This window comes from Rhinatrema bivittatum, chromosome 10, assembly GCF_901001135.1.
Source record: "Rhinatrema bivittatum chromosome 10, aRhiBiv1.1, whole genome shotgun sequence".
Classification (NCBI taxonomy): Eukaryota; Metazoa; Chordata; class Amphibia; order Gymnophiona; family Rhinatrematidae; genus Rhinatrema; species Rhinatrema bivittatum.
Genome location: NC_042624.1, coordinates 104,829,831 through 104,857,775, shown reverse-complemented (window position 1 = coordinate 104,857,775; position 27,945 = coordinate 104,829,831). Strand labels below are relative to the sequence as shown.

The window sequence follows — 27,945 nt, the reverse complement described above, 5'->3', positions numbered from 1 at the left end:
AAAGATCTGGAAGATGCTGTCCCAGCCAACAGGCTCATGAATTGCTGCCATTGGGTGGTCCTTAGTATTCACAGCTCCTCCCTCAGTTTGAGGGGCTAACGAGAAGAGTTTGCTTTGCAGATATTTTCAGCATCCACAGGAACACTGACAGTATTTATAGAGCTGAGAGCATTTTTTTTTTTTTTGGCAAACCCACCACGTGCTGATGATTAGTGGATGGTGAATAGTTGTGACAACTTCTAAGGGACTATGAAATGTTAATGGTTATCTAGATATTAAAACTTGTGCATCTACCACCGAGAGCTGGAAAAGCACATGAGCTGCAGAACCAAGTGCACACATGAACCCAAGTGCAGCAGAACATGCTCACTACTTACTTACATTACCTTTTGTCTGCAAAGAGGACAGCTGACTGCCCCTGGCCAGGAGCCGTGCCTCCAGTACGCAATCAGGCAGGAACCTAAAAAAAATATATGTACAAATAAATATATATTTGTCTATGTCTATGAGCTTAGGCTCAAACTTTGTTTAATATACTTCCTGTTATCCCTTTTTGCTCAATTGTTAAAAATCCTGCATTTTGAGCTTTTGTAAACCGTTGTGATGGCTTTTTCCAAATGACGGTATATAAAACTCATTAAATAAATAAAATAAATAAATAAACTGAGGGCCTCATTTACTATGAATAGAGACAGAATGGGAGAAAAGCCTCAGGAAATCAGGCCCAATGTTTCTCCTATTTAAATGCTATTCTTGCGTTTAAATTTCCAAAATGTAGGTGTGTTTGCTAAAAAATATTAATTTCATAAAATAGGCTACAGTATCATTATCCTTGAAATGTAAACAGATAAGGAAAACAAAAAAAAAATGTAGCATTTCTTGTAACCGTTCATAAGTGCTGGAAAAGCAGGCATAGGAATGAGCTTTCTGTCCTAACCTCTCCGTTCATTAAATCAGGCCTATAAATATTGGAAAGCCCAGTTAGACCACTGCATAATGCTGCTACTGTCGCAAATTTGGATCAGATCGGATTTTAATCAAATTCAGTGTAGAACCAGAAAGTCCACGGGTCAGCCTTGAAACGCTAAGAGGATATTAGTAATTAAAAAGAAATATTTGGAGAAGACAGGATTTCCTCTGAACCTCCTGAACATATGGTTTGTGCTAAAACTGAAAATGAATGGATAAAGAGGCTCTATGGGAATCGTCCACAATGTGTAGCAGACATTTCCCCTACACAATTTTCAATATTTTTCCTGACGGCTCAGGCAGCAAGCAATTAGAACCAATGATTATCATCATCTCATTATTATTATTATTATTTAAAAAAAAAAATAATCTAGTCTGTGCTTGATACTTAGGCAGTAATGATCAAGACCTCAGGTATTTCCGGAGAATCAGTGCTTGACCAGCAGAATGAATCCCCTGAGACGTAGACAAGGCAAAGCTTGGCCTGAAAAAGCATCCAGCATGCCAAGGTTTTATTTCTGTCATGTGAGGCAAATAGCCCTTGATTAGGTAATTTCAGTGCAGAACTCAAATCTTAAACTCTGATATGCAAGGGGGGGGGGGGGGTTTCGACAGAGAGCAGTTTGACAGGGTTACACCTATACTCTAGAAAGATCCATGCATGTTTTTTGGAGGTTTGTGACAGTCCCTTATCATTACAACATACTGTATAGTTAGGGTCCTTTGTTTTCAGTTTAAACCAATTTTATCCCAAACTTTCCTAATTTTTGCCTGATTAAAAAGCAGCTCCAGAGCTGCAGATGCAGTGGCTCAAGGCCTTCAACTGCTGGAAGCCAGTGGGAGCCAAAACACCTGCAATGTTTCAAGTCTCGCGCCCCCCCCCCCCCCCCCCCCACCAGTGTAAGCGCTCGCTCTTCAGTGCTGCTGATGTGCTGTTCCAAGTCCCGCCTCCATCAGTGTAAGCGCTCACTCGCTCTTCAGTGCTGCTGATGTGCTGTTCCAAGCCCCGCCTCCATCAGTGTAAGCGCTCGCTCTTCAGTGCTGCTGATGTGCTGTTCCAAGTCCCGCCTCCATCAGTGTAAGCGCTCGCTCTTCAGTGCTGCTGATGTGCTGTTCCAAGCCCCGCCTCCATCAGTGTAAGCGCTCGCTCTTCAGTGCTGCTGATGTGCTGTTCCAAGCCCCGCCTCCATCAGTGTAAGCGCTCGCTCTTCAGTGCTGCTGATGTGCTGTTCCAAGCCCCGCCTCCATCAGTGTAAGCGCTCGCTCTTCAGTGCTGCTGATGTGCTGTTCCAAGTCCCGCCTCCATCAGTGTAAGCGCTCGCTCTTCAGTGCTGCTGATGTGCTGTTCCAAGTCCCGCCTCCATCAGTGTAAGCGCTCGCTCTTCAGTGCTGCTGATGTGCTGTTCCAAGTCCCGCCTCCATCAGTGTAAGCGCTCGCTCTTCAGTGCTGCTGATGTGCTGTTCCAAGTCCCGCCTCCATCAGTGTAAGCGCTCGCTCTTCAGTGCTGCTGATGTGCTGTTCCAAGTCCCGCCTCCATCAGTGTAAGCGCTCGCTCTTCAGTGCTGCTGATGTGCTGTTCCAAGTCCCGCCTCCATCAGTGTAAGCACTCGCTCTTCAGTGCTGCTGTTGTGCTGTTCTAAGTCCCTCCTCCATTAGTATAAGCACTTGCTCTTCAGTGCTGCTGATGTGCTGTTCCAAGTCCCACCCTTTCCAGTGTAAGTGCTCGCTCTTCAGTGCTGCTGATTTGCTATTCCAAGCCCCACCACCCCCTTCCACCAAGCAGTCAAAGTGTCTGCTGCCTGGTACCACTAATGCAGCATTTGAAGTGAGCCACACCCACCAGAAGCACTTCCCGGCAGGCTCCCTGGCTCCGCAAAAAAGAAGTGCAATGCTGCAGAGTTCATGAGGAGATAGCTGGAGACACCATAAGTAAGGATGTGAAAATGGGAGTGAAAAAGGGAGATTCTCAGGGGTGTGGGGAAAGAAAGGGACATGCTAGGCAGGAGATGGGGGTAGAGAAAAGGATGCTGCTGAGTGAGTGGGAGAATCTGTTTAATATTCGTTTATTGTCCTGGCTTCTGTCCATCAAAATAAACTCTGATATTTACCGAGAAAAATGAGTCATCTTTTTCCACTGATTTTCTCCTATTTTTTTGTTATTGTCATAATAAACCCTGATAAATTCCCAGGAAAATTTAAAAAAAACAAACTGAAAATGAAGGTTCCTATCTATACTGTTCTAACTTGTGCATTCCGGGGAAAGCCTGCAGGCAAGAAAGCTGGAAGATGTAGCACAAATGACATTAGAATTGGGATTATTCTTTCCTGATAAGTTTTCACTGTTTTATTTAGCACGGATTTGTTTTGTGCTGCTGCTGGGGATCAGATCACAGAACCCAGTGATTGCTGGGAAGGCACCAGTGTCACACAGAGCTTACTTACGAGCTTACTTACGGTCCGATACAGTACAGTGCGCTCCGATGGAGCGCACTGTTAGCCGGCATTTGGATGTGCGTTTTGGATGCACTAGCTTTACCCCTTATTCAGTAAGGGGTAATAGCGCGTCCAAAACGCGCGTCCACCCCCCCGAACCTAATAGCGCCCGCAACATGCAAATGCATGTTGATGGCCCTATTAGTTATTCCCGCGCGATTCAGAATGCAAAATGTGCAGCCAAGCCACACCTTTTGCTTTCAGATATTAGCGCCTACCCAAAGGTAGGCGCTGATTTCTCCGGGCACCAGAAAAGTGCACAGAAAAGCAGTAAAAACTGCTTTTCTGTGCACCCTCCGACTTAATATCATGGCGATATTAAGTCGGAGGTCCCGAAAGTTTAAAAAATTAAAAAAAAAAAATTTTAAATGGGCCCGCGGCTGTCGGGTCGAAAACCAGACGCTCAATTTTGCAGGCATCCGGTTTCCGAGCCCATGGCTGTCAGCGGGCTCGAGAACCGACGCCGGCAAAACTGAGCGTTGGCTGTCAAACCCGCTGACAGCCACCACTTCCGTCAAAAAAGAGGCGCTAGGGACGCGCTAGTGTCCCTAGCGCCTCTTTTTACCGCCGGGCCTAATTTAAATAAATTAAGATACTGTATCGCGTGCACAGGAGAGTGGCGTGTATGCTCTTCCGCGTTTTTATTGTATTGGCCCGAAAGCAAATAAATGTTGCTGGTGCTCCCCAAAGAACACAGAACAGAAAAAAAGGGGTTGGAAAACAGAGAAAGAGAGAATTTTTTTTTTAAATTTTTGCAGGACAAGATAATGTATATTATAATACACTAAATTGATCTGAAATAGGAAAATAGGATATGATGACAAGAAATCGGTTGGCTAATTGGTGTCAGGAAGGGGATGTGCTGGACCTGCCTATTTTCCTGTTGAATAAATGTGGCCCGCCCGAGAAGGAGGAAGGACAGAGACAGCACACTGTCTAGGGTTATGAGCAGAGCAGTGCTAATATAAAGTTAGTACAAAAAATGAGCAGAAGCTACAAGAAGTCGAAGAGAAAGAGACGAGGGGCTGCGCCGGATGCCTGACGTACAAGCCAGAGGCATGGAGGGACGCTGATAAGGAGAGAAGGTTAAAAGATGCAGGAAGCAACCTCCGAAAGTGAGAACTGAGCAGCCCAAAGCCTGTGCCTGAAGGGGACCAGGAAGACAAACATTATGGCAAAAAAAACCCCTGAAATCATTTCATGAGTAGATGTTTAATTGTCAAACGCATGTCCCGGTTTGTACACCAAGATGCATCTCTTTTAAGAAAGAGTTCCTCTCTTTTTCTCCTGCTTCTTCAGGCCTAGCATGTGCTGAAATCTCAGCCAAGAGCACAGGATAGCAATTGTTCCTGTTGCTCTATCAGGACATTATTTCAGCAGCGGAAGCTTCCCGGCTGCTGGAAGCCACGGAGCCGGCCTGCATGTAGAGACCTTTGCCGTTTATTTTCGCAGCGTCTCGGCATGCAGCTCACAGAAACGCAGAGCCTGACGGCAGATAAAGACGGCTGTGTTACAGCGGCCAGAGGCATGGCGCTCAGGTCAGGGGAAGGACTGCACGCCCTCCAGCCCCACCGCCTTCACTCTTTTCCATTTTAAAATGTATTAACTTCCCCAACCTAAAAAGGCAGATTGCATATGGAAAATATGCAAAGACTGCACAAAGTACAATCTTCTGAAGTAAAATCATCACTTACACTCATACACTTCAAAAAAGACACTTTCAATAATAATAGTTTGACTTAATAAACTGCCTTTCTCATAGTAATCAATGTGGTTTACTGGATCCCATATGGTATTAGGCCTATGGTAAAGTGCACTGGGTGAGGACTTGGCCCACAGAAAGCCAGGAATAAACTGAACTACAATTCCAATATAGTAAGCCTTCCATATCATAACTGCTAGCACTCAACCAATGAAAAAGCCATACTGCAAATATCACATCAGGCCCTAAACACCAATACACCACATGTTAGGAAAACAGATTAAAGCAGTGTACTTGGACCGTTCCACATAGGTGACCTAGAAATACACTGAATGCCTTTGCTGTGCACCCTAAAGTGACTCCTTGGATTAGAAATTGGTTGAGTGGGAGGCGAGAAAGGGAAGTGGGAAATGGAGCTCACTCCGAGACTAGGGACGGTGCTGATGGTTTGTGCTCAGGGATGAGTCCTTGAACTGGTTCTTTTCAATATTAAGTGAAATAGAAGGACTATCGGGAAAGGTTTGCCTTTTTGTGGATGGCAGTGGCACCAAAATCGGCAACAGGGTAGAAGATGTGGAAAAACATAGTGAGGCTTGAAAAATGGTCAGCTAAAATGTAATACTAAAAAAATGCAGTCAAGCAGTTGGGCTGCAAAAAAAAGCAAAGGAACAATACATTTTAGGGGTGAAATTCTATTCGGAAAACAAGAGCTGGATCTTAGACGATCTTATCCGATGATCTCAAGGTGGCCAAACCAGTGGATAAAGTGACAACAACAGCCAGAGAGATGCTTGGGGTCATCAGGAAGTCAGCAGAAAAAAGGAGGTGGTATTGCCCCATATAACTCCCTGGTGAGACCTCACTCTGGATACTGGGTACAGTTCTGGAGACCTCACCTTCCAAAGGCTATAAACAGGATGGAGTCAGTCTGGGGGGATGGGGCTACTAAAATAGTCAATTATCTTCATTGTAAACCATCTGGGACAGACATAAAGGCCTAAATATGTATATCCTAGAGGAAAGGCAAGAGAAGGGAGAGATGATAGAGACATTCAAATACCTCCGAAGTACCAGTGTACCGGAGATGGGTCTCTTTCAATGGAAAAGAGACCCCGGAGCAAGGTGTCATGGAATGATGGTGAAAGGGGGTACACTGAGGAGTAATCAAAGGAAACATTTCTTTACAGAAAGGGAGGTAAATGCATGGAACAGGCTTCCATTGGAGGTGGTAGAGATGAGGACAGAATCCGAATTCAAGAAAGCATGGGATAAACACAGGGGATCTCTGAGGAAGTGCTAGGGATTGTATTGCTGAGCAGTTGTGTGAATGGACAGACTAGATAGTTGTATGGGCTTTTCTGCTGTCATGTTTCTGTGATAAGTTTGGAGGTGATGGGTTATTGAGTTGTAAAATGTCAGTGTGTTAGAATTCATTGATTGTAAGGAATTAAAACATTGTTGAAGAGAGGGCTGGGATAAAACTAAATGTAAGATCTGATTGATGAGCTGAGATTGGTCTGTCCTTTTGGCCAAGAACAAGTAGATTGGAGGTGAGAGGTAACACCATGCCACCTGATCCCTAAGGGGATCCAAAATTGTTTAGATCCTAGCCAAACTAGAATGATTAAACCTCCTAAAAACCAAATAAAGATTAAGAAGACAATAATATATTATGTGAAGAAAAACAAGTTGTGTTATTTAGGTACACCTACAAATCATATTAGATATTGATTTTATTAAACTCAGCTGTAGGTGTGGTTGAATGTTGCCATGACCTAATTCAAGAGTATAAGTATAAGGGCCTACTCACACTCTCTCTCTCTCTCTCCCCCTCGGTATGTAAAATATACCCCCTGCATAGTTTATATACATAAAGGCTTCTATGCCATAATCTAACACTCACCACAAAACAGGTGTCCACAGTTGGTTTCTACTGGGAAAGCTGCTGTCTGGAGGCAGACTGGGCAGTTTAAATCACTGTGGTAATACAGTTGTCTGGGTTTGACGGATTCCTAAGAACAGAAGAGACATTTTATTCCAGACATCACATTTGATATATTTTTTTTAATCTCTGGAGGCTGGAAAAGTAAGAAGTAACCAGGAGAAGGTATTTGAGCCCAAAGCTCCTGATCCAGTATTTTGCTGTAACCAAGTACATTCTTGGGGCATCTCTATGGTCAATGCATTTCTTGAAGGATCTTGGAAACTGTATACTCCAGATGTCTTTGGGTGACTACAGAAAATCTGTTTTACATTTAGTAGAGCCTTGACTGCAAGAGTGAATAATAAACAAGCAAGCATAATATGGACTGGACATTATGAGTAATCCCTCCCCACCCAAAATTTTAGGAGGGAGTTTTAATTATATGATTGGATGGTGAAAGAGTTTTTTTTATAAAGACAAAATAATCTTGTACTGCAAGCCATTTCATGCACTTGTAAGATGAAGCTAAATACTAAACTCTTTCTTTGCTGGTTAGCTATCAGCGCTATCTGTCAGCGTCATGCTGCTTTCTCAAATGGGTCAAACAATACCCCCAAACTCAGGAGTAAAATCACTGTGCAACTCTTACACACGCAAAAGAATCATGGATCACTTTCTGTGGGAAGAAGGTGTTTCATCGATCACAACTTCCAGGATTAGAATTAGATATGTTGGCCATTCTGCATCCATGTTGCAGAATGGCCGAAATATCTGTAGCAAACAGCATGAGGGGTATTTTGAACCCTCCCTCACCTTGTGGTTCCAGTCAACCTGTTTTAAACCAGTCCAGGAGGCCAGCTACTCAGTGTAAATCAACCTAAATGGATTTGCAAATGCACTGATAGAATCTAAAAGCTAAGATCAATTACCATTCATTCTTTTATGTTTCCATTTATTTTTCATCCTCCCCTTGTCACAATTAAAGGAACGGTATCTTTCAATATACCAATACAACATGTCTTTCTCTTACTTCACCAGCCTAATTCAGCATTTCACCTTACAGCACAGTCTGGAGCCTCACACAATTAGAATTAAGAGATTAGGTGCGGCTGAGTTCCACCCATAACTTTTCACCAAATTATTATGAGGCAATGGGGACTGAGCCCAGAGAAGATATGATAATCCCTGTGTTCTGATTGGTTGAAGAGGGGTGGCTTTCATCCATCCTGGCTGCATGTTAGAACACAGAACTGTTGGCTGCAGTTTTGCAGCTATGCACGATGGAGTTACTTAAGGGTTCTCACTTAATTAACCATGGCTTTTTCAAAGTACAGAGTTAAATTATAAGCTGATAAGGAAGGCAATTAATCCAGAAAGCATTCACATCCTTACTGTTTTTAAAGAAACTGTGCTGCAAGTGCGTGTGTGGAGAGGAGAAACAGCCAAGGTGATATGATAAACTAACATACAACAGTCCTCTCCACCAGCACCATCACTACCATTCCTCTTTATTGCTCAATGATAAAATTGCTGCCAGTGTTCAAATCTGTCCTGTTGCACTCTTCATACACTAGGAATGGACAGCATTTTCCCAACAGATCAATGAATATACCCTCTACATGTATCTGACCTCCACAAAAAAAGATTCCATGACAAAACCACCTTGTGTTCCCTCCGTTATATGGAGCATTGGGTAACATGAAGGGCAATAGAACATAATGTTTATTTATGAATTCATTGAAAAGTATTTATTATTTGCCTCTCTATGAGCAGTCTGATGTGGGGGGATAATAAAACATACACAATTATCATAAAACAAACAGAACAAGGGTAACAAAATAGTTCATCCTAAGGATTTATCAAAGGAATAAATCATCAAAATTCTACAGGAGAGGAGATAAAGAAAAAGATGACAGAACCTTACTGAACACCAGCAAAGGCCATACGAAATAAGCATTTTTTCAGGAGTTTTTTTAAAATTCCATACTATCTTTCGTGAGATGGATATTGCGGGGTAAAGAATTCCTCAAGAATTCCATAGACAGAAAAGGAGCATTCTCATGTTTGAGATAGGTGTGCTAATTTAGGAGAAGGCATATCAAGTTAATATTGTCCAGAAGAACGTAGGGAACAGGAAGGAGTATGAATATATACAGTGGACTCAGTCCTTAGCAAGGAAACATTATGTAGAAGATTATGTATAATCATTGCAGTTTTATATCGACTACGCTAATGAATGGGTAACCAAGGTAGCAACGTAAGGACAGGCATAGTATGTTCATGAATATTAGTAGCTGTTAATGAGCAGGCTGCAGAATTCTGAATTATTTGAAGAGGACTTTTAGTGGACTGAGGCAAACCAATGAACAGAGAATTACAGTAATCAATTCCAGGTAAAATTAATGACTGAAGAATGGTGTGAATCTAGACGATGCTTTAAGTGACGCAATAGTTTCAATTTCTAAAATGAAATCTGGGCCACCGATTTACTTGGGGTATCAAGGATAGACTAGGGTCCAAATATATTCCCAAGTCGTGTACCTTTTGGGGTGGCATGATAGATTTGCCATCGTACAAAAATGCTAAGGGAATAGGAGGATATGGAGGTGGTTGACCCAAAATAATGATCTCAATTTTATTGACATTTAATGATAGTTTGTCAGAATGGAGCCAGCTCCTAATGAATATGAGGCATAATGAACAAAATAAATAGTGGCAGACCATGATGATTTCAATTGAAAAGAAAAATGAATATCATCAGCGCAGAGTTTATATGAAAGATCTAGCTGGGCTAGTAAACGGCACAGCGGATTCAAATCATTAAAAAGGGCTGTGGAAAAGGCTGAATCCTGTGGTAGTCCAGATGTTATTGGGTATCACGAAAAAGTGAATGATCCATGTGTCTAGTGACTGCCCAATGTGCTGGTAATACAGTTTCTTCTTAGTCACTGCACTAAGTGCCAAAGTGCAGACGTGCATGACTGAATCCATTCTGTTACTGGGCTGTACCTTCCCAGGCTCCTCCCTGCAGGAACTCATTCCCAAGCGTAGCCCTTATCTGTGCGTGAAAGGCATGGGGGCTTCAGGACTGAGGGGCAAAATGATCAGCTGTTTGGGTTAATGTGTATGAAGTCAGGCGCTTCAAGCAACACAGAAAGGAAATGTCATTTTCTTGGTGAGGGAATTTCCAAAGTCATTTATGTGCATAAAACGTTGGTCGCGGTCCTAAAATAGCCCGGGGGTGGAGCCTGCGTAAAAGGTGTGCGTGTAACGCAGTTTCATGCATATGTTTGTGCAACCTGCGCACAGGCGCTCCAGGCAACGGAGCCGGCAACTTCACACAGACGTTTTCGATTTTAAAATGGATCCCGTAAGTTACGTCCTCCACGGAGAAGGAGCAACTTTATGCGGGTGAATGTGCACGCCTGCTCTGCCAATAAAATACACAGTGTATTTATATGTAAAATATAAAATGCAAAGCAGAAGTAACAGAGCCAAGGAACCAGCAAGTTTAAATTCTGAAGTCTCTAGCCACTACTGCTGCTTTAACTTCAGGCTTCTCACCAAGCTAAAAGTATTTTTTTGTGTGACAAGATTTAAAACGTAAAATAAACTTACCCTGGGGTTTGCAGAAGACAAATTGCCTTTTTCTTTTTGCTGGCAGTTCATCTTCTTGTTGTTTACATTGACAAACCTGTGAAAGAAAAGTTCATACCATGAAACTATATTTTGGGTTTCCCTGTTTCAATCAGGCATATTGCCAGCTCTGTTTGCTTACACGGTGTTATAGATTACTCCATTAGTGGATTTCCAGTGCATACAAGAATTTATAAACATATTTATTCAAATTACCGAGAGTCTAACCCAAACTCTGGTTGAATATTGAACATTTATGCATCCATCATGGATCCATATATATGCTGGGTATCCTGTGTGCTGCCAGACAATATCAATAAAGAAAATGTTAAAATGCACATAGTTATCCCCCAGCATTAAACTCCATAGTGAGCCCTCTTCATTAAGGAGTTTTTCTAAGCTTATACTCCAGTTTCCGCATGTAAAATGCTTTTTATATATCTGTGCTAGTTTACAAATGGCGAGAGTACGTGCGCATTTTCGGTTTTGCATGTACATTTCACCAAGTTTAAAAGGGGGCGGCCTAAGGTCCTTCCAGGGTGGGATTAAGAAGTACGTGAGGAAGTTGCTATTTTGTCAGAGATATCAATGTTTACGTCACTGAACTTCTTTGTACATTTCTGCAACTGCTGCTTGACTGGTGCAGGTGAAATCAGACTTCTCTGCTGCTGGCTGCAGTTTTTGCTTAGGAGGTGTGGGTGACATGGTGGGGATTCAGAGGGAAGTGCTAGAGAGCCTAGGCGAACTGGAGATGGACTGGGAGAACTGGTGGATGTATCAGCAAACTGTGATTCCAAGTAAGAATTAAGACTAGAACCCAACGCTCAAAATTAAAAAAAAAAAATTGTGAAAACCTGGCTGTTTAAGCAAACTTTCGAATAACACCCGCCCTCCCCGACATCCAAACCCTGAAACACGAACATGCTTAGAAAAGTCCTTGTATAAAGTTTCATTTCTCACCAATATTATTATTGTATATTTGTTAAAATTACCGTTAGTTAATCGTCTCTCACTGCTTACCCGTACGCTTTATCATACCTCCTGTAACTTAACTGCCCTGAATTTTTGAAATGTTTGAAATTGTTGAGATGTAATTCCTTATCTTATGCTAATTCTGTGTGTTTCTACTTGTTTCATTGTAAACCGATGTGATGTGCAAACGCACGTCGGTATAGAAAAGCCATAAATAAATAAGTAAATAGATAGATAAGTTCGTGCACAAACTTTAAAATGTACCTGCCTCTGTGTTTATTCGGGCCCGGATTGAGGTACAGGCAACATAGGTAATTGCCGGATTTTGAAGGCGCCAAATTCCCAGGCTAAAGAGGAGTGCAACCATGCCTGTTGGAGTAGCCTACTCCAACAGTCCACGTCAAAAGGGAACCGCTATGGCATTCTGGGACTTTGGAGGGTGGTAAGGGGAAATGATTCCCCCCCCCCCCCCCCATACACACACACACATTTTCTGAACTTCCGGGATCTCCCCCACGCCCCTCACTCTTCAATCCTGCCTATGGGCACAAGACTCTTAAATCCAGCCCTGCATTTATTTCTGGGCATGTATTCATGCAGTGCCATGATTCTTTCACGCATAAAATCTATGCACATATGTTAATAAAATGAGTATTTATCTATTTATTTATTTATCTATTTGTTGAGTTTTATATACCGTCATTTGGTAAAGCCATCATAACTGTTTACAAAGTTCAAATTGCAAGACTTCTAACAATTGAGCAAAAGGCATAACAGGAAGCATATTAAACAAAAAGAGAGACATCCAATTGCAAAGATATTAACTGGAATTTGCACCTCGGATTGCACTAAGGGGTGCACAAAGGGGAGAGCCCCTTTGTCGCACCCCTTCAGTGCGCGCTGTTCAACGGTTGGTGTTGCCCTTGATGACGTTGGGGGGGGGGGGAATGGGGCTCCTGATCGGGTCTCTCTCTCTCATTGCTATTCCCTTTCATTTATAGTAGAGAAAGTGTGCATTTTCTTGCATTGGAAATATTTGCGCATACTCTAAAATACGCGCATGCTGTAAGAGTAGAAATATGCGATGCTTTATAAACCGTGCAGCTTCTGCCGCACAATTTATAAAATACTAGCATTACTATCTGCATTTCCACTTTATGTGTGAAAGTTAGGCTCCCTGTGTGTTGTCATGTGCCGAAAAATTATCTGCAGATAAAGCAGGCACAAATCTCTGTGAGTAATTTTCCACTGGACGAAAAGCAAAGGATAAGAACTTTATGCTTTTATTTGGATTATGGTGCAAAGCCCAGGGTAAAATGTTCCTGCCGAGTTTGCACGTAGGCTCCTAGTTTTGATTATTGACTTGTTAGTGTAGCCTAAGCCAAGCAAATGGTTAGAGTATGGGCCAGTCCAGTTACCTATGCCAACTTTGGATCCTGTCACACACTTGTGACCTTGAACAAATCACGTTACTTCTCTTAAATTTACATACCTGTTAGATATCAAATTTGAACATAGAAAAGTATCAACAGACTAATAATGTGCGTGAGAGGGATTTTACTTTGTACTGCTATCAAGGAGCACTTAAAGAAACTAACTGTTCTGTGAAATGGGAGTGAAATGAGACTTAGAGTCCAAGTCCTAGGAAATGGTTGGTATGAATGCTGAACAGCGCAAGGATATCTGCAAAAGGTAGATTTGATTAAAAAAAAATGTGGTTCTGATTAAAACCCTTGTGTACTACTTTTGGTATCCATTGCACTTGCATACATCTTCTATGTTCAGGTCTAAACCTATGTAATCATTGTTATATGTCATTGAAGAGAGACACTTAATAAAATTTGAAAAATGTACACAGTTGCAGTTTCATATTAATAATGCAAACAGTAATAATGATTGCTAATTGACACTTCTCCCCGTCAGAATCTGCCACTGTATGGATTAAAGCTACTGGAATAATGCTAGGGAGAAGACAGAATTGAGTCTTATTTTTTCTCACCTGCCAAACTAAAAAATAAATACAAATCAAAGGTCTGAGCTCATTACGGCTACTCAGTATCACACGACTTGAGCATATTTAGGATAAAGCAGTAAACTGGTGCTTGAAGGCTTAGGCAGCTTTCAAGGGTGCAAAGAGCTATGGGCCGTGGACATTGTTCTAATACTATAAAACGAGAGCCCTTCCCTCCGAGCCACCTGCAGATAAAAGTTCACAAACAGAGCTGGCCCCTATCTATCTTGAACCAGACCCAGTATCAACAAAGGTTTTGAGGCAGTGGGGCATGAGCTTGATAATGGGAAAAGGAATGCACCGTTCAGCAACGAATGCCCTTTTGGATATTTCTTCTCTAGCAACTGATCTTTTCTGAAGGTTTTTTGAGAACCAGATTTGAATACATCTAGAGAATTATGAAATACAGGAATCTCTGCATCCAATCTTAGATATGCTGTAGCTCCATCAAGGTCTCAGCTTGGACAAGTATGGACATTTTATTCTATAGCAGTGGAGAAAAAAAAAACTAGCATTCTCTTCTGCTGTATAATTAAGCAATAATTAAGACAGTTTTTATTTATTTTTTAAACTAAATTCTTTACTGGATGTGTTGACTTTACAGATCAAGCTCTCAAACAAAGGAGCCAGATGACAGAGTAGTATGTTGTATGCATCATTACAAGCCATAAATTTTATTTAACTTTACATCTGACTTATATCTATTGTACCTACGGCCTATTGTAACAACAAATGGATAAAGTATTGTGCCAGGGTTGGAATTCGGAACATAATCCAGGAGAGCTGGTGAAAACATCTGATTTGAATAATAAAAGGCACAGAATTGTATTTTACTCTAAAACAGGAGTTCCACAGAGCCCAAATATTTTTGTGCTAAGCCCTGACTGATCGTCTGAAAAAAAAAACCAATCAGAGCCATGAGTTTGAAACTGACTGCTTATCCTGGTAAATGTGAGTCCAGATCTAAATATGGATTCAAACGAAGCCATAGCATTCTCCTCCATCCCTATGTGCAGTAAAGTGACTGAGGGAATGTTGCAATAATGATCAAGTTGAAGATTCGCATTGTAGAAGCTGCATAACCAATCTTTTTCATCCTCATTTCTTCCATAAAATAATATAATATGGACTATCAAATAGACTGATACAGAGAGTAAGTTTCTACAACACATAAATAAAGCCTTTATAAGATTTGACTATACATAGATATTTGATGTATTCATTACAATCACCTAGCATTGTTGTGAAATACTTAGAAGACTTTGTTGTATAAATGAAGTTATATTATTTTTGTTAATTTTTTAATTATATAATGTCAAATATTTGAAGCTATCATGCAACATATTTGGTGTTTTTTTCAAAAGAAACAATCTGCCTTTTAATTAAATTACTTTAAAGTTTAGAATCCAGAGTGCACCTTCTGGGTCAGCAAAGCTTAAGCATCCATAAAAAATAAAGAATTATAGAAAATAAAATTAAAATATTTGCTTGAATGCAGGCAGAGGATTAAAGATTAATCTCTATTATGCAGTGTCATGACTCTAGAGCAATAAACACTAATGGAGTTTCATTGACTGGCAATGAATTTATCTTTTTTAATAAACCCTAATAAGTGAACATGTCAAGCCTTTTTTCCTGATTAATTTTATAATTTTCATTTCAGAATTGTAATGACTCAAGACCGGCTTTTGCATATTCTGTTATGCCCTGTGGGAGGTAGGGTTGAGAGAAATGCACTTGACTAGCTGCCTCAGAAGGACAGAAGTTCTAAGTTTAGAGTTGTCACAGTATTCATTTGGTTGGGGTTCTGGCCCATATGGATCAGCACTGGTGGTCTGAATAGGTCTGCTAAAGCAGTCCCAAGCTTTTTACTTCCTTATTTCTTGCCCTGCAATGAATGAAGAATGCTTCCTCCCCTGCCCCCAGCTTTAATAAATCAGCCTTTAAGTGGAGTTAAATCTCCAGGAAAAAAAAAAAGCAAGCATCCACCAAGCAAGCCTAGCAGCTGAATATTGTGCTCTCTGATTTGGTTGTGAGCAAGGCAGGAAACCCAGTGTTACTAAGCACAGAAAGGTCCATATTTCAGGCACTTTGTCCAGCTAAGTTCGGGACAAACCATGGTTTTAGAATTTCCCACCACATTCACCAGCTCTGACTTACCTGGGTAAGTCACAGGCATTACTGGGCAGGGCTCACCTAGCTGGATAACGCCAATTATTCAATGTTATCTGGCTAAATTAATCTTACCGCAGAGCAGGCCTAAAGTTATCCAGATAATTTTGATTTGTTTGGGTTTATCCAATGGCAGCACGGCGCTGCCGAATCTCTAATATCCAGTTCAAGCTATGTGGATAGGTTTACCCAGATACCGGAAGGCAATGGACCTCAGGATGTCTAGAGGTATTATAAAAATATGCAACTGTGACAGGAGTCACAAACTGGAAATTTCATCCCACCAACAGATATTTTATGCCTTTCCTTCTTTCACTGTATTATTTTTTTTAATGCAAATTGAACATTTTCATCAATTTTTTTTCATATCCATAGCAAAGTCAGAATTAATCAGAATTCCAAAAGGATTGGTCATTATTTACCCCCATGCACAATTATTTTTAATGCTGCATTTTCTCAGTCGAATTGATTAGAACACATTACTAGTTGATATTCATACTAACAGATGCTTCATACCTTGTTTCTGAAGAGCTGCAGATAGTATGGTGAAGCATGCCTACTGTTGTAGATGTGGAAAATGCTTTCTCCCAGCTGGAGCTCTTAGCCCTGAACCAGCTGGCTGGAAAGTGTTGCGATGCAGTGCCGCTGCACTCAGTTCATACAGGCAGGCCACCTACCCTGGTTAAATATTTACTTGGCTGTCTAATGTCAAGGTTGTAGTAAGATGGAAAAAGAAAGGGCATTTCACATAAAGCAAGTCTGCTGAAAGATTGGGCAAAAGCCTGGATGACAGTGAAAAAAAAAAAGATTAAAAAAAAAATAAAAAGCTGTATTGCACATACAAATCATGTGTAAAGTTAATGTTCTGGCTCTCAAATATTGACTTGATTCTGACCTTGTTATAAGCTTTCTGATCAGATGATAATGACAGCAGCCTGCTGCTGCTATGCCTACTGATCATTGAGATAAATTGAAATAATACCGGACCGGTTCATCTCTCGTCAGGGTACTGTTTAGCATTGCACAAGCTTAGACTAATTTTGCGCAGCGCAGCCTTCTGTCCAGTAAATGAGTAGATGAATCACAGCTTCCGAGCAGGTTGTAAGGAAATGGCTAGTGAGGAGCAGCGAATAGGGATTTCCCCCATCTTCTACGAGTCCTTCCTACTTGTCAGTTCACAGATTCTCTGGATCGTAGAACAAAGGGCTTTGCTTCCATGATTGTTGTAAAATGAAATTTACATTGTCATGACGAAACATGCAAAACGGTGGTTATCACATCTCAAGAAAACGCCATTTGATTTTCTGACATGATGGTATGACACCTACTCGAGCCCATGAATCTAACAAGGGAACAGAACGATGGTCAGAATAGGGAAAAAGCTACTGCAATTGCTCCTAGATCTTACAATGCACATAGGTACAATAAAATTACAATTAATAAGAAAACAATGTAATAATCGTCTGATAACAAAACTTAACTTCTTCTATGCCCAAAGGTGCTCTTAACATTATTATAACATGGTGCTGATGTGTTTCGTGTAGCAAGAGCACTGGTTGAATGAACAGGTCATTCTGGCTGTAGCCAGGAGCAATGGTTTGTAAATAGTCTTGGAGAGACTTATGCACAGTAGGCAGATGATATGGTGACAGCCATGGACAAAGTCTCGAGAGGATGATGACCAAGACCAGGGAGTTGATGGTAGATTTGCAGTGGTCAGAAGCAGTGGTACACTGATACTGTAGTTTTTAGCCTGCCAGGGGTAATACTGACAGTCCCTTCAATGTTTTCTCCCCAATGGTCAATCAAATGTTTGTCTTCAAAATATTAATCAATCAATTATATATATATATATATATATATATATATATATATATATATATATATATATATATATATATATATGCCATAATGTTGTATTCTGAATGATGTACCAGGAACAGATGAGTTAAAAATGTCACACATGATATCACACACTGAAATTCAGTCTTTCCTAGGGCTGGCTCTAATGTAATTTGCAACACCATTACCAAAATGGGCAATTGGATGCAGACTGTACAATAGAGTAGTATTCATGTTAATTCAGATGAGATTATTTAATGAATTTTCAGACTTCTTATAAGTGCCATATTTCAGTTTGCCCAGGAAAATGATTTGATATGCAAACCTTTAAAACACTGCACAGTTCATAGTTGGATAGTTTTTCTATTCATAGTTTCTAACATAATTTGGGGAATTTTTGTCTTTTTGTGTGTGGACTCCTATGTCCCATGGCCTTTCATTATTACCAAGAATTAGACCTGGGGCGTAGTCCATCCATCAGTGCTATCCTGTGGCTTCCTTTTATTTTCTCAGGAAACTGGGATTGTAATATTGACACCACTGAGCTGGATTTTTACATTAGTAAATTAGCTTAAGTAATCAATTATTATTTTTAGAGGAGTCAATTGATATTATTGAAAAAAGAGCTACTCTTTTTATATCATTTTTGGCAGAACAAGATAAGGAGAATTTGTTTAAAAAGTTTTTTAGATCAAAGGATTTATTATTTTGTGGATATAAAATGCAAATGTTTCCAGATGTGGCTAGAACCACACAAGCTAGAAGAAAATATTTCCTGTCACTGAAAGCACGTGTACTTGCAATTGGTGCAACTTTTTTCCTGAAATACTCTTGTGTATGTTGTATTAACTATAGAGGTAATAGGTTTGCATTTTTAGATCCCACACATTTAGAAACTTTCTTGGTTGACAAAAGTCAGGTAGCAGTATCAAATGAGAATGTCCAATAAGGAAAAAATACCTTCCTTTCTCTTTATAGAAGTTTTCTTTACAAAATATAGTAGAGAATAATAATTTTTGTTGAATTTATGGATATGTAATTATTGAATATTTTGGTTATTTGTCTCCCCCTATTATGGTATATGTAATAAGTGATAATAATGGAAATGTATGATTATTATAATGTTTTGTTTGGTGCTGTATTACATATTTTCCTTTATTCATGATGTAAATCATTAATGAAAATTTAATAAAGTTTAAATAAAAAAAAAAAAGTAATCAATTATTAGACTCCTAAGAGTGCACAAAATCTCAAATTATGGGCAAAATAACTTTTCACCATATTTTTGTCTTGTAAATAATGTGTAACAATTATTAGACAAATATTTTAACCTTTCGAGGTGGCAAAGCTGAAATGCTTTTTGGGGGACCAGACTCACTTCTGTGTCTTCCAAACTACTGTCCATATCTTCTCCTGAACGTTTCTTATCATTTGCAGCTCAAACCCTTAGATATATGAGGTGCTGAATACACAAGTTATTACTGACACATTATTTCTAAATTTTATTTTAGATTTCAGCCAATACTGAAATGTGCTCCCTTATTCCTCTGTTGCGTAAATCTGGATGAAATTGCTTGGCCTCGGTTTTGCTTTTTTATCAGCCGATATTTATTTTCCCTGTTGCATCATTGAGATTAAAAATAGACCTGATGCTCTGTGCGTGCTCAGCCTTTCCTGCACTGCCAAATGGCAGCTTTACTTTGGAACAGGATCTAAATAGTGACTCGGGCCTCCAGCCCTGTATGTCCCAGATAGGATCTAGTTTATTACTGAGAGAAGGAAGACTTGAGACAGGGATTGTTCTATGCATGGACTTAGCTTTAATAGGACACCATAGAGTAAGCTTTCAGCTACGATAGTATCTATTAACCTGAACATTTCCTTAGCACCAGAATTTTTAAGAAACCAAGCAACAATAAAATCAGGTTTATTTATTAGTGAATGTTTTTCTTTACAAATCCTGTTATGCAATAAGAAGAAAGTGGCAAAAATACCATTTTAATTCCCTTCCCCCCCCCCCCCCCCACACACACACAAAAACTACACAGATTAATTTATAAATAAGTCAGAAACAAAGTTATTAATCTTCACTTGTGAAATTGGCCTTATATCTCAAACTATAGGGAATGGGGCAGCCTGGTGCGTCAGTGGCAAGGCTGCCATGTGGAGGAACTGAGTTTAATTCTCCAGTGGGCTGAGGGTGCTGCAGAGGTGGTGTTCACAGTCCCTGAAGGAATGGAGTCCTTGCCATTATGCAACAGCCACACCTGGTAGCCAGACTCCGGATCCATGACTGCCGCGTTTCAGAAGGAGCTTGATGAAATAAAAAATACTTATTGTACTTCTCTGTCCAATTTAGCTTATACTAGCAGACTGCTATTTTTGAAGTTATACTCCTTGAACCAGTTTTTACTATGCTTGCAAAACCTATGGAGCCAAAGTTAAGGTTTCCTAATTAGACACTAATTATTTCTTAGATTATAATTTATTTATTTTATTTATTTATTTCTTTTGTATACCGACATTCGATCGAGATATCACATCGGTTTCCAGATAACAGGTTGAATAGAGCCGGAACTGCCCTATTTTACATTGTAACAAGATAACAGTTGATTAAACAATTAATATAAGGAACATTGTAACATATGAATAACATTAAAATTAAATATTAAATGTGGGTATATAGAAATGGCATATAGCCTAAATACAATATGTACAATATGACTTGGTTACGGGTAGGGGTAATGAAAATAGGGGTAATGAAAATAGAAATAGGGTAATGAAATAGGGGTAATGAAAATAGAGATATGTAATAGCTGTTACAAAACTTGCTCATGGCTGCACTGTTGGACTTACTGACTCTATGGTCAAGATAAAAGATGAGACTATGGATCTATACAGACTACAACTACATCAAGGTTGAAGAATAAATTATATTTGGTAGAAAACAAATAAATATGCCAGTTTTATAAGAAGGGCAAGTATGAAGTCAACTCTTACACTTCCTCGGTTTTACTTAATCTTCAGATGTAGTTGCTGATCGCATTTCTATTAAGTGGCCACTGCTAATCTACTAAGAGGTCCAAATTCAACAGCATTTAGCTCGATTACTCACATGTTATCTGGCTAAATTAACATAACTAAATGCTGACTTTTGATATTTCATCCACTCATCCAATTACATTTTAGCCAAATAATGGAGGGGTGTTTCGGGAGCATTCCTGTGCAGAGTTAATTAGCCAGTTCTGTTATCTGGCTAACTATGGTCATACCAGAGAGGAGTCCAGAGAGGCTGACCACTAAATAGCCCACCAAAGTTAGCCAGCAGCTGCCACTTCGTTCCATTTTGGGCCTGATTCACTGAGCCTTTTCTCCATAGTCACAGAATGGAAGAAAAACCTTAGTAAATAAGGATGTTGCTCCTGGAAAAATGTTTAGTACATAGGCTCCTAAATGACTACCAGGTGCTACTGTTGGAGGGAGTTGTACAGTACTCGTGCCTTAAATACCCATTCCACATACACAGAATCAGCATCCATGAGAAAAGAACAATGTTTGTGCACCAGTTGTGGTAGAGCTTCTTTGCCAGGATTTAAGAAAACCCAGAGGATTGCTTGGCAAGACTAGAGATCCAAGCAGGGCTTACTTTGTGGGGGAACAGCCTGGAACACAGTTTCGGCATAGGCAGAGCGGCAGGGAGTGTTCTGCCCCAGCCCCTCCCGGCAGCCTGCAGGAAGAGAAGGGGAGAGATAAGCCTGGAACACACAGAAAAGAGAACATCCACCCTGCTCCCTTATCCAGCCCCCTCCCCTCTACCTCTGCCTGTACTGCAGGGAACAAAAAGGGGAAGGGAGATACTGAAACAGGCTTTACAAAGCACAGACACAAAAAGAGTTTCAATTAGTACAAATTTGAAACTTGTGAGCAGGTGTGCAAATTGTCAAGGCTTCAACTCTGGTCTTGATAAATGGCACTACTGCTCACAATATTCTGACTTGCACTAATTCATCCCCATTTTGTGTCCATTACCAAGGGTTTTATTTCTGGCAGAACAACCCAGAATGGCATTCTGCCACTTTTTTCCTGGGATCTGAGAAAAGCCAGCCGAGGAAACAGAACCGAGCCAATAGTTGCATGGATTATTTATGCCCCCAACCCTTACAGGAAGCAGAGAAGAACTGAGTGTTGGAGCTGCTTACCCTGAGACAAGGTGAACCACATGGCTTTGATTTTTATGCAGTTTTCCAGCATAATTTAGGAGGCTGTGATGGACAATAGCCAAGGTTAAAAAAAAAAGACATGGGGTGAATGCCTGTCAGCCCCACTGCTTCTGACACTCCAGGGTGAGTGGCCTCCTGCTTGTCATGTGACTATTTTAGGTCATGCCATCTCTGCTGATGGTGACCACACTGGTGAGGGTGAAAAGGACCAAGAGAGAATGAGGGGATATGGAGGGGGGGAAAAGAAGGGTGAGTGAAGGGATCAGAGGGAGGAGAAGGAAATTGAGTTTTGGGAACGTGGAAGGGCAAAAGAGCGAAGGGATCGGAAAAGTTGTGGGTTGTCTGGGGGGGGGGAAGGAGGGGTTAGCCAAGGGATCAAAGATGCTGCATGGTGTGAGTGAGGGCATCAGAGGGACTTTGATACGTGACTGAGATGATCAGAGTGGGGGGTGCGGAACAGTCTGTGAGTGATGTGATTGAAGGGTGTGGTGGGGGGAGGGAGAGAGGAGAGTGAGTGAGAAGAGCAAGCAGCATTGCTCCTTTCCTTCCATTTCCAAGGAGGTAAAGAGCAGGCTATGCTTTTAAATTCCAGGTCCCACAACCATGTCCAAGGAAACTGAGGACGATGGACAATGCACACCAGTCTACTCTCGCCCCCTAAAGCTGACCCAGCTGATTCTGGCTGGCAGAGGAGGCTAGCGCTTTACTGGCAGAGAAGGAAGAGGGTGATTTTTCCAGGGAGAGGAGGGGGTTGGGGGATCACCAGGGATAAGGGTTTCAGGACCACTAGGGGAAAGGGGGACAAGGATCACTGGGGAATTTATGGGGGGGGGCCGAGGATGAAGGATCAGGATCATCAGGGCAGAGAGAAGGAGGGGGGTTAGAGGGAAGGAGCCCCATTTTTTCTATCCATCTTCTCCTTAACTCAGTGATCCTTTATCCCCCAACCCTCAGCCGTTTTTAACCTATCAGTGCTCATGGAGCATTTTAAGAGTGTGAAGAATGTGTCTAAGAATGTGCGTGTAAGAGAGAGTTTTCACACCTGGCCCTGGTCCTGCTTCTTTGCACAGGTCACAGCCAGCCTCACCCATCTCCCACTTCCTTTTTGTCTACAAATTAAGCCCTGGATCCAAGCTACCTGCAGCATCATCTTCCTTCTGCTGCTGGCAACCCAGCGGTTTGCATCAGGAACAGGAAAGCTCATGGAAGGAGAAATTAGTTCCTTTCTTTCCCAATCCACCACTACGGTCCATGCTCTCCTGAGGGACCCAGCTCGATCTCCTGACCTGCCACTGGGCTCTGTGCCCTCCTGGGGACCCAACTCTGCCTTCCGATCAGCTGCTGGGGTCCACACCCTTCTGGAAGACCTAACTCTGCCTCCCAATCAGCTTCTGGGTCGATACCTTTCTGGGGTACCCAACATTGCTATTACCCAGCCTGGAAAGATCACCCAGACACAAGACTGCTAACAGATGGAGGTCTACTCCTTATCTTGTTGAAGAAAAATTTAATAACATGCCTATTTATTAAGTAAGCCTGGAGTGGGGAGAAGAAACAGTAAAAACTGTACACAAAAATCACCTCCTGCTCTTTGGGCAGTTAGCATTTCCCCCAGCTGTATCTGAACCCTGGCCCCAAATGACAGGAACAGTAAGGCCTGAGACCCAACCTCACTGGGAGTCTGAAAGTAACCTCTATCAGAGACTGGTAGAACCCCTGGGTATCTACTGGAAGAAAGGCACAGTGGGTATAATAGTGATTCTGAAGAAGAGTTTGGAGAAGAAAATATGAGGTTCACCCAGGAACCACAGTGGAGAGCCTGTAATCTTGGCAGACAAGTGCAGACAGCTCCCGGAGACAGAGGCCCAGGAGAAGGAAATTCAAGCCTTCCAGAATAATAGAATTGAGAGTGATTCAGGTGGGAAGCGAGGAACGAACCCCCACAACCAGAAGGGGAAAGAGGTGCCACAGCAGAAATCCACCCCCCCATAGAGAATCAGAAGCAACAGAGGCTGAGGAATTAACTCCACTGCCACCTGGAGAGCCTAGGACAGGCAGGACTGTGAAAGCTCTGTGATAGCTCTGGAGACACAGTAGAACCACCAGCCTGGAAATCAGAGAAAAACTGAAAAGGTTATCAGATCCCTATTGTGCACGTAATTAAATGACAATTGAAGAGAGAAGTCAGAGTTTCAGGTTAGGGGGATTTACATGCGTCATCTCCCTCCCCCTTCCCTGGCTATTGCTGCTGACTTACAACAAAATATCACTTCACAACCAAATAATGGCAAAGTTCTACATTGTAGACCTTTTCCTAAAATAGAGATTTGTATTGGAAATATACTGAAAGACAGTCTTATTAAACAAAAAGATCCTCCCCCCTGAATAACAAGGGGGGAGGGGTCAAAAGCCTTGGATAGAGAAGAAAAGGTAAAAATAGGGAGGCATCTCTGATAGATCACATCCACTATTGAACTGTACTTATGTATCCAGCTAACTAGCAGCAAACCATGCTAAATAGCCAGATAAATCATAGCAACATAGTAATGATGGCAGAAAAAGACCAAATGGTCTATCCAGTCTGCCCAGCAAGTTGTAATGCTAGTAACTGCCCCTCCGTGCAAGTTGCCCCCATGTTACTGCTAAGGATAGTAACTGCCCCTCCGTGCAGGTTAGCCCCATCTTACTGTTAAGGGTAGTAACTGCCGCTCCATGCAGTTATCCTCATCTTATCAGTACCCCAGACTGTAAAAGTCAGGGCTATCCTTGGTTGTTGTCTGAATCTAATTCCCCTTTTCCTCCCTCTTTGAAGCAGAGAACAATGTTACAGTTGCATTAAAAGCATCAAGGCTTATTGGTTAAGGGTAATAATCACCATGCCTTCTGCTACGAGTAGTAACCACCAAACCAGCAAATTACCCCCATGCACACTTTTCTTCATTTCCATCCTCTAAGCCTTTAGGCATCCAGTGTTTATGCCATGCCCTCTGAATTCTTTGATTGTTTTTATATTCACCACCTCTTACAGAAGGGCATTCCAGGTATCCACCACCCTTCTCTGTGAAGAAATATTTCCTGACATTGGTTCTGAGTCGACCCCCCTGCAAATTCATATCATGACCCTGGTTCTACTGATGCCTTTTGGCAGCAGCTGTCGATGCTTTTCTAGATAAGTCTGTCCTTATCTGAGTATTATGTACTTTTTTCACATTTTTCCCAATTTTGAAAGGATATTAAGTCAGAGGAACCATAGAAAAACAGTATTTTCTGCTTTCTGTTCAATTTTTGGGGCTCCTCAAAACTTAACACCAGCTCCAGGGCTGGCGTTAATTTTTGAGAATAAAAATGTGCACATCAGGCACACATTTTTTTATATAAGGGGGTTCACTATCCCCTTTAACTCATCCCTACCGCCTCTTAAAATCCCCGGGTAACCCCTTCCGCACGCGGCATGTATATTAAATGTAAACGAGTGAATTAGCTATTCCCTCCCATACAGTAACGCGCACCCTGACTATCGCTTTTTTACCCTGCCGTTTTGCCACGCGTTTACCCTGCTAACTTACCGCCTACCCTTACCCCAGCGTTAGAGGCAGGGGTAAGTGTAGACGGCAAACTTTCCCCCAGCCCCCGCTCACCTGCCCTGGCCGTGTCCGGTCTCCGGTACAGCCCCAGTCCTGTCCCCTCCTCCCGAAGCAAAAAAAAAAAGTAGCAAGAGAGCGAGGGGAGAGACGGGCAATCCTACGCTCGGGCCTGCCAGTCCCTTGTTCTCTCCTCCCGAAGCCTTGCTCCGGGAGGAGGGGGGGCAGTTTAAAGCAACTTACTTTTGCAGCCTCCCCCCTCTGGACATCGGCGATGACCGCGGCTCCTGCCTCCAGACAGACACATTGCACGTGGGAAAGCAGCCCCCTATGTGTGCAATTGGCTGCTCAAGACGTGACGTCACATGCCGTGACGCCAAACATCGTGACATCCACATTAATGGAGGGGGTGGAAGGGAAATAAAACCAAATGGTTTCTAAGAGCCAAGAATAACAGATAAGTATGAGAAAAAAAAAAGTGCAAAACTTGCTGGGCAGACTGGATGGGCCGTTTAGTCGTCTTCTGCCGTCATTTCTATAAGACAGAATCCCTGTTCACTGCCTGCTGCTCTAATAACTAGGTAGCCATATACTGAGCCGAGGACTTCAAAGTATTGTCCAGAAGGACTCTAAGGTTATCTGAATGCTGATTCCTAGGATGGAACCCTGCACATACAGTAGTAGTAGAGAAAAGAAAGCAAAAGGCACTTTATCTATACCCTGCAAGTGCCCAAGGGTCTGCTGACGGATGTCAGAGATTTTTGTTGAGATTTTCACATTCATTTCCTGGGCTCACTCAGTTTCCACCCACAAAAGCTCAAAAGCTGCTGAACAGGTCGGAGCTCTCTGCCTACGGAAAGTGCAAAGGAAACTCAACCTAGCCCCGCATCCTACCTACCAGCGTCACCTCTCCTACGGAACAAATACCATGACTCCGGGACGGCGCGCCCAATTGCCCATACCCCACCCCCCTCTCTGTACGCTACAAATAAAGGCTCACACAACGCCTGCTCCCAACGAAAAGCACGCCCCAAAACAAGCCCCGGCGCGTGCAGTGCTAATAGGGCAGCGAACTTCCGTTCCTCCAAACCCGCCCACGCGCCCAATCCCAGCCAATCAAGAGCGAGCGCTCATTCCTACACTCAGGACCGGAGCTGAGTGGGCGGGTACAAATTACGAATCCTCGTGGTGGGAGGGCGTTGTTGCGGCGGCTCGCCCGTCGAGAGCTCTGATTTGGTAGTAGTCCTGTCAGTCCAAAAAAAAAAAAAAAAAAAAAAGGCAATACGCTTTGGTCGGCAGTCTTGCACGAAAAGCGCAAGGGTGTGTGTGTCCTAGCGACGTGCTTACGCTTCGGTTTTGGCGTAGCTGCGTTAGAGTGCTCTCGGGCTATGACGAAATTGTCGTATCCCAGGTGTGAGTGAGGTCAGGCCGGCGGAAAAAAAAAAAAGAAAAAAAAAAGGAACGAGCAGCGGCGAAGGCGACGGACGACCCCCCCCCCCTTTCCTTTCTAAGCCCCCCTCTTTCTCACCCGCCTGCTAGAGACGCACCGAACATGGAGGCTACGGAGACGGAGCTGTGCGAGAGCCTGATCATATGGGTGAGGATTGCTGGTGTTTTGGGGTGTCTCTGTCTCTCTTTAAGTGGGCTTCCCCGGGAGGCGACAGGTGAGCTGCCGGCGCCCGCTCGCGCCCGGGCGGCCTGGGCTCAGGAGCGGGCGGCTATCCCGCTTTTTTTTTTTTTTTTCTCTCTTTTATTATGGTCGGTGAGCGCAGGGTTCACGGTCCGCCAGAAACTCCCTGGCTTTTCTGGGTCAGTTGTCGTGGCTGGGGGGCTTTCAAGTGGCTCGTCCCGCCTGCTCTCCCGTTTTCCAGTGGGAAACGGGCTCTTGAGGAAATCGTGGCCATTGATCTGTGCTTGTTTGGCAGGATCCATCGCCGATCTTATTGCTGCCGAAGCCGTGCTCTTGAATTATACATGTGTGGAGGAAGGGTTGAGAATGCATGTGAAAGCATATCGTGCTGACGGGGCTCACTATTATAGACTTCAAATATCTGATACATCCTTTTGGGGGTGTAAATAAATTGAATGCATTTGTTGGCTGCCTCATAATTCAGTAGTTCAAGATTTGTTGACTAGAAGATCTTGGTTCTGACAGTGCCTAACAGAATTTTGTATGCCTGCATTCTGTTTTGTTTGACTGCAGTTATGTACTGCACTTTATGCACGAAAGATTACTATTACAACAGTTTGACCCAAGAAGTGGATCAAATTACCATAAAGCTCTGAACTTGGGGCCTGTTTCTGGCACTACCAGGACTTTTTACATTTTTATGTTTATGGGGAAAATGCTTAGTACATAAGTCCTTTTGTTACCTTTTATAAAGTCTTGAAGTGTTGACATAAGCAGCAGGGAGATTTATCT

At 42.2% G+C, this 27,945-nt stretch overlaps 2 protein-coding genes across 5 annotated transcripts in view; one reads left to right on the top strand and one right to left on the bottom strand.

The window, feature by feature from the left end:
* The window catches only part of LOC115100216 (E3 ubiquitin-protein ligase RNF170-like), a 29,886-nt gene extending 3,384 nt beyond the window's left edge, over window positions 1–26,502 (bottom strand). The window contains exons 1-5 of one of the 4 annotated variants that reach the window (XM_029618545.1): window positions 26,422–26,502; window positions 21,369–21,449; window positions 10,708–10,783; window positions 7,069–7,177; window positions 387–460 (exon numbers count right to left, since the gene is read on the bottom strand). In XM_029618545.1, the coding sequence (XP_029474405.1) occupies window positions 387–460; window positions 7,069–7,177; window positions 10,708–10,758 (234 nt within the window). In that variant the 5' untranslated portion in view covers window positions 10,759–10,783; window positions 21,369–21,449; window positions 26,422–26,502. Of the gene's footprint in view, window positions 1–386; window positions 461–7,068; window positions 7,178–10,707; window positions 10,784–16,396; window positions 16,506–19,754; window positions 20,036–21,368; window positions 21,450–26,242; window positions 26,402–26,421 lie in introns of those variants that run through there. The other 3 variants (XM_029618544.1, XM_029618543.1, XR_003858999.1) reach the window with 3 other exon arrangements.
* A 353-nt stretch (window positions 26,503–26,855) lies between these two features.
* Window positions 26,856–27,945, top strand: part of HOOK1 (hook microtubule tethering protein 1) — an 81,322-nt gene continuing 80,232 nt past the window's right edge. Inside the window, exon 1 of the mRNA XM_029617982.1 lies at window positions 26,856–27,120. Coding sequence (XP_029473842.1) covers window positions 27,076–27,120 — 45 coding nt within the window. The 5' untranslated portion in view covers window positions 26,856–27,075. The remainder of the gene's footprint in view (window positions 27,121–27,945) is intronic.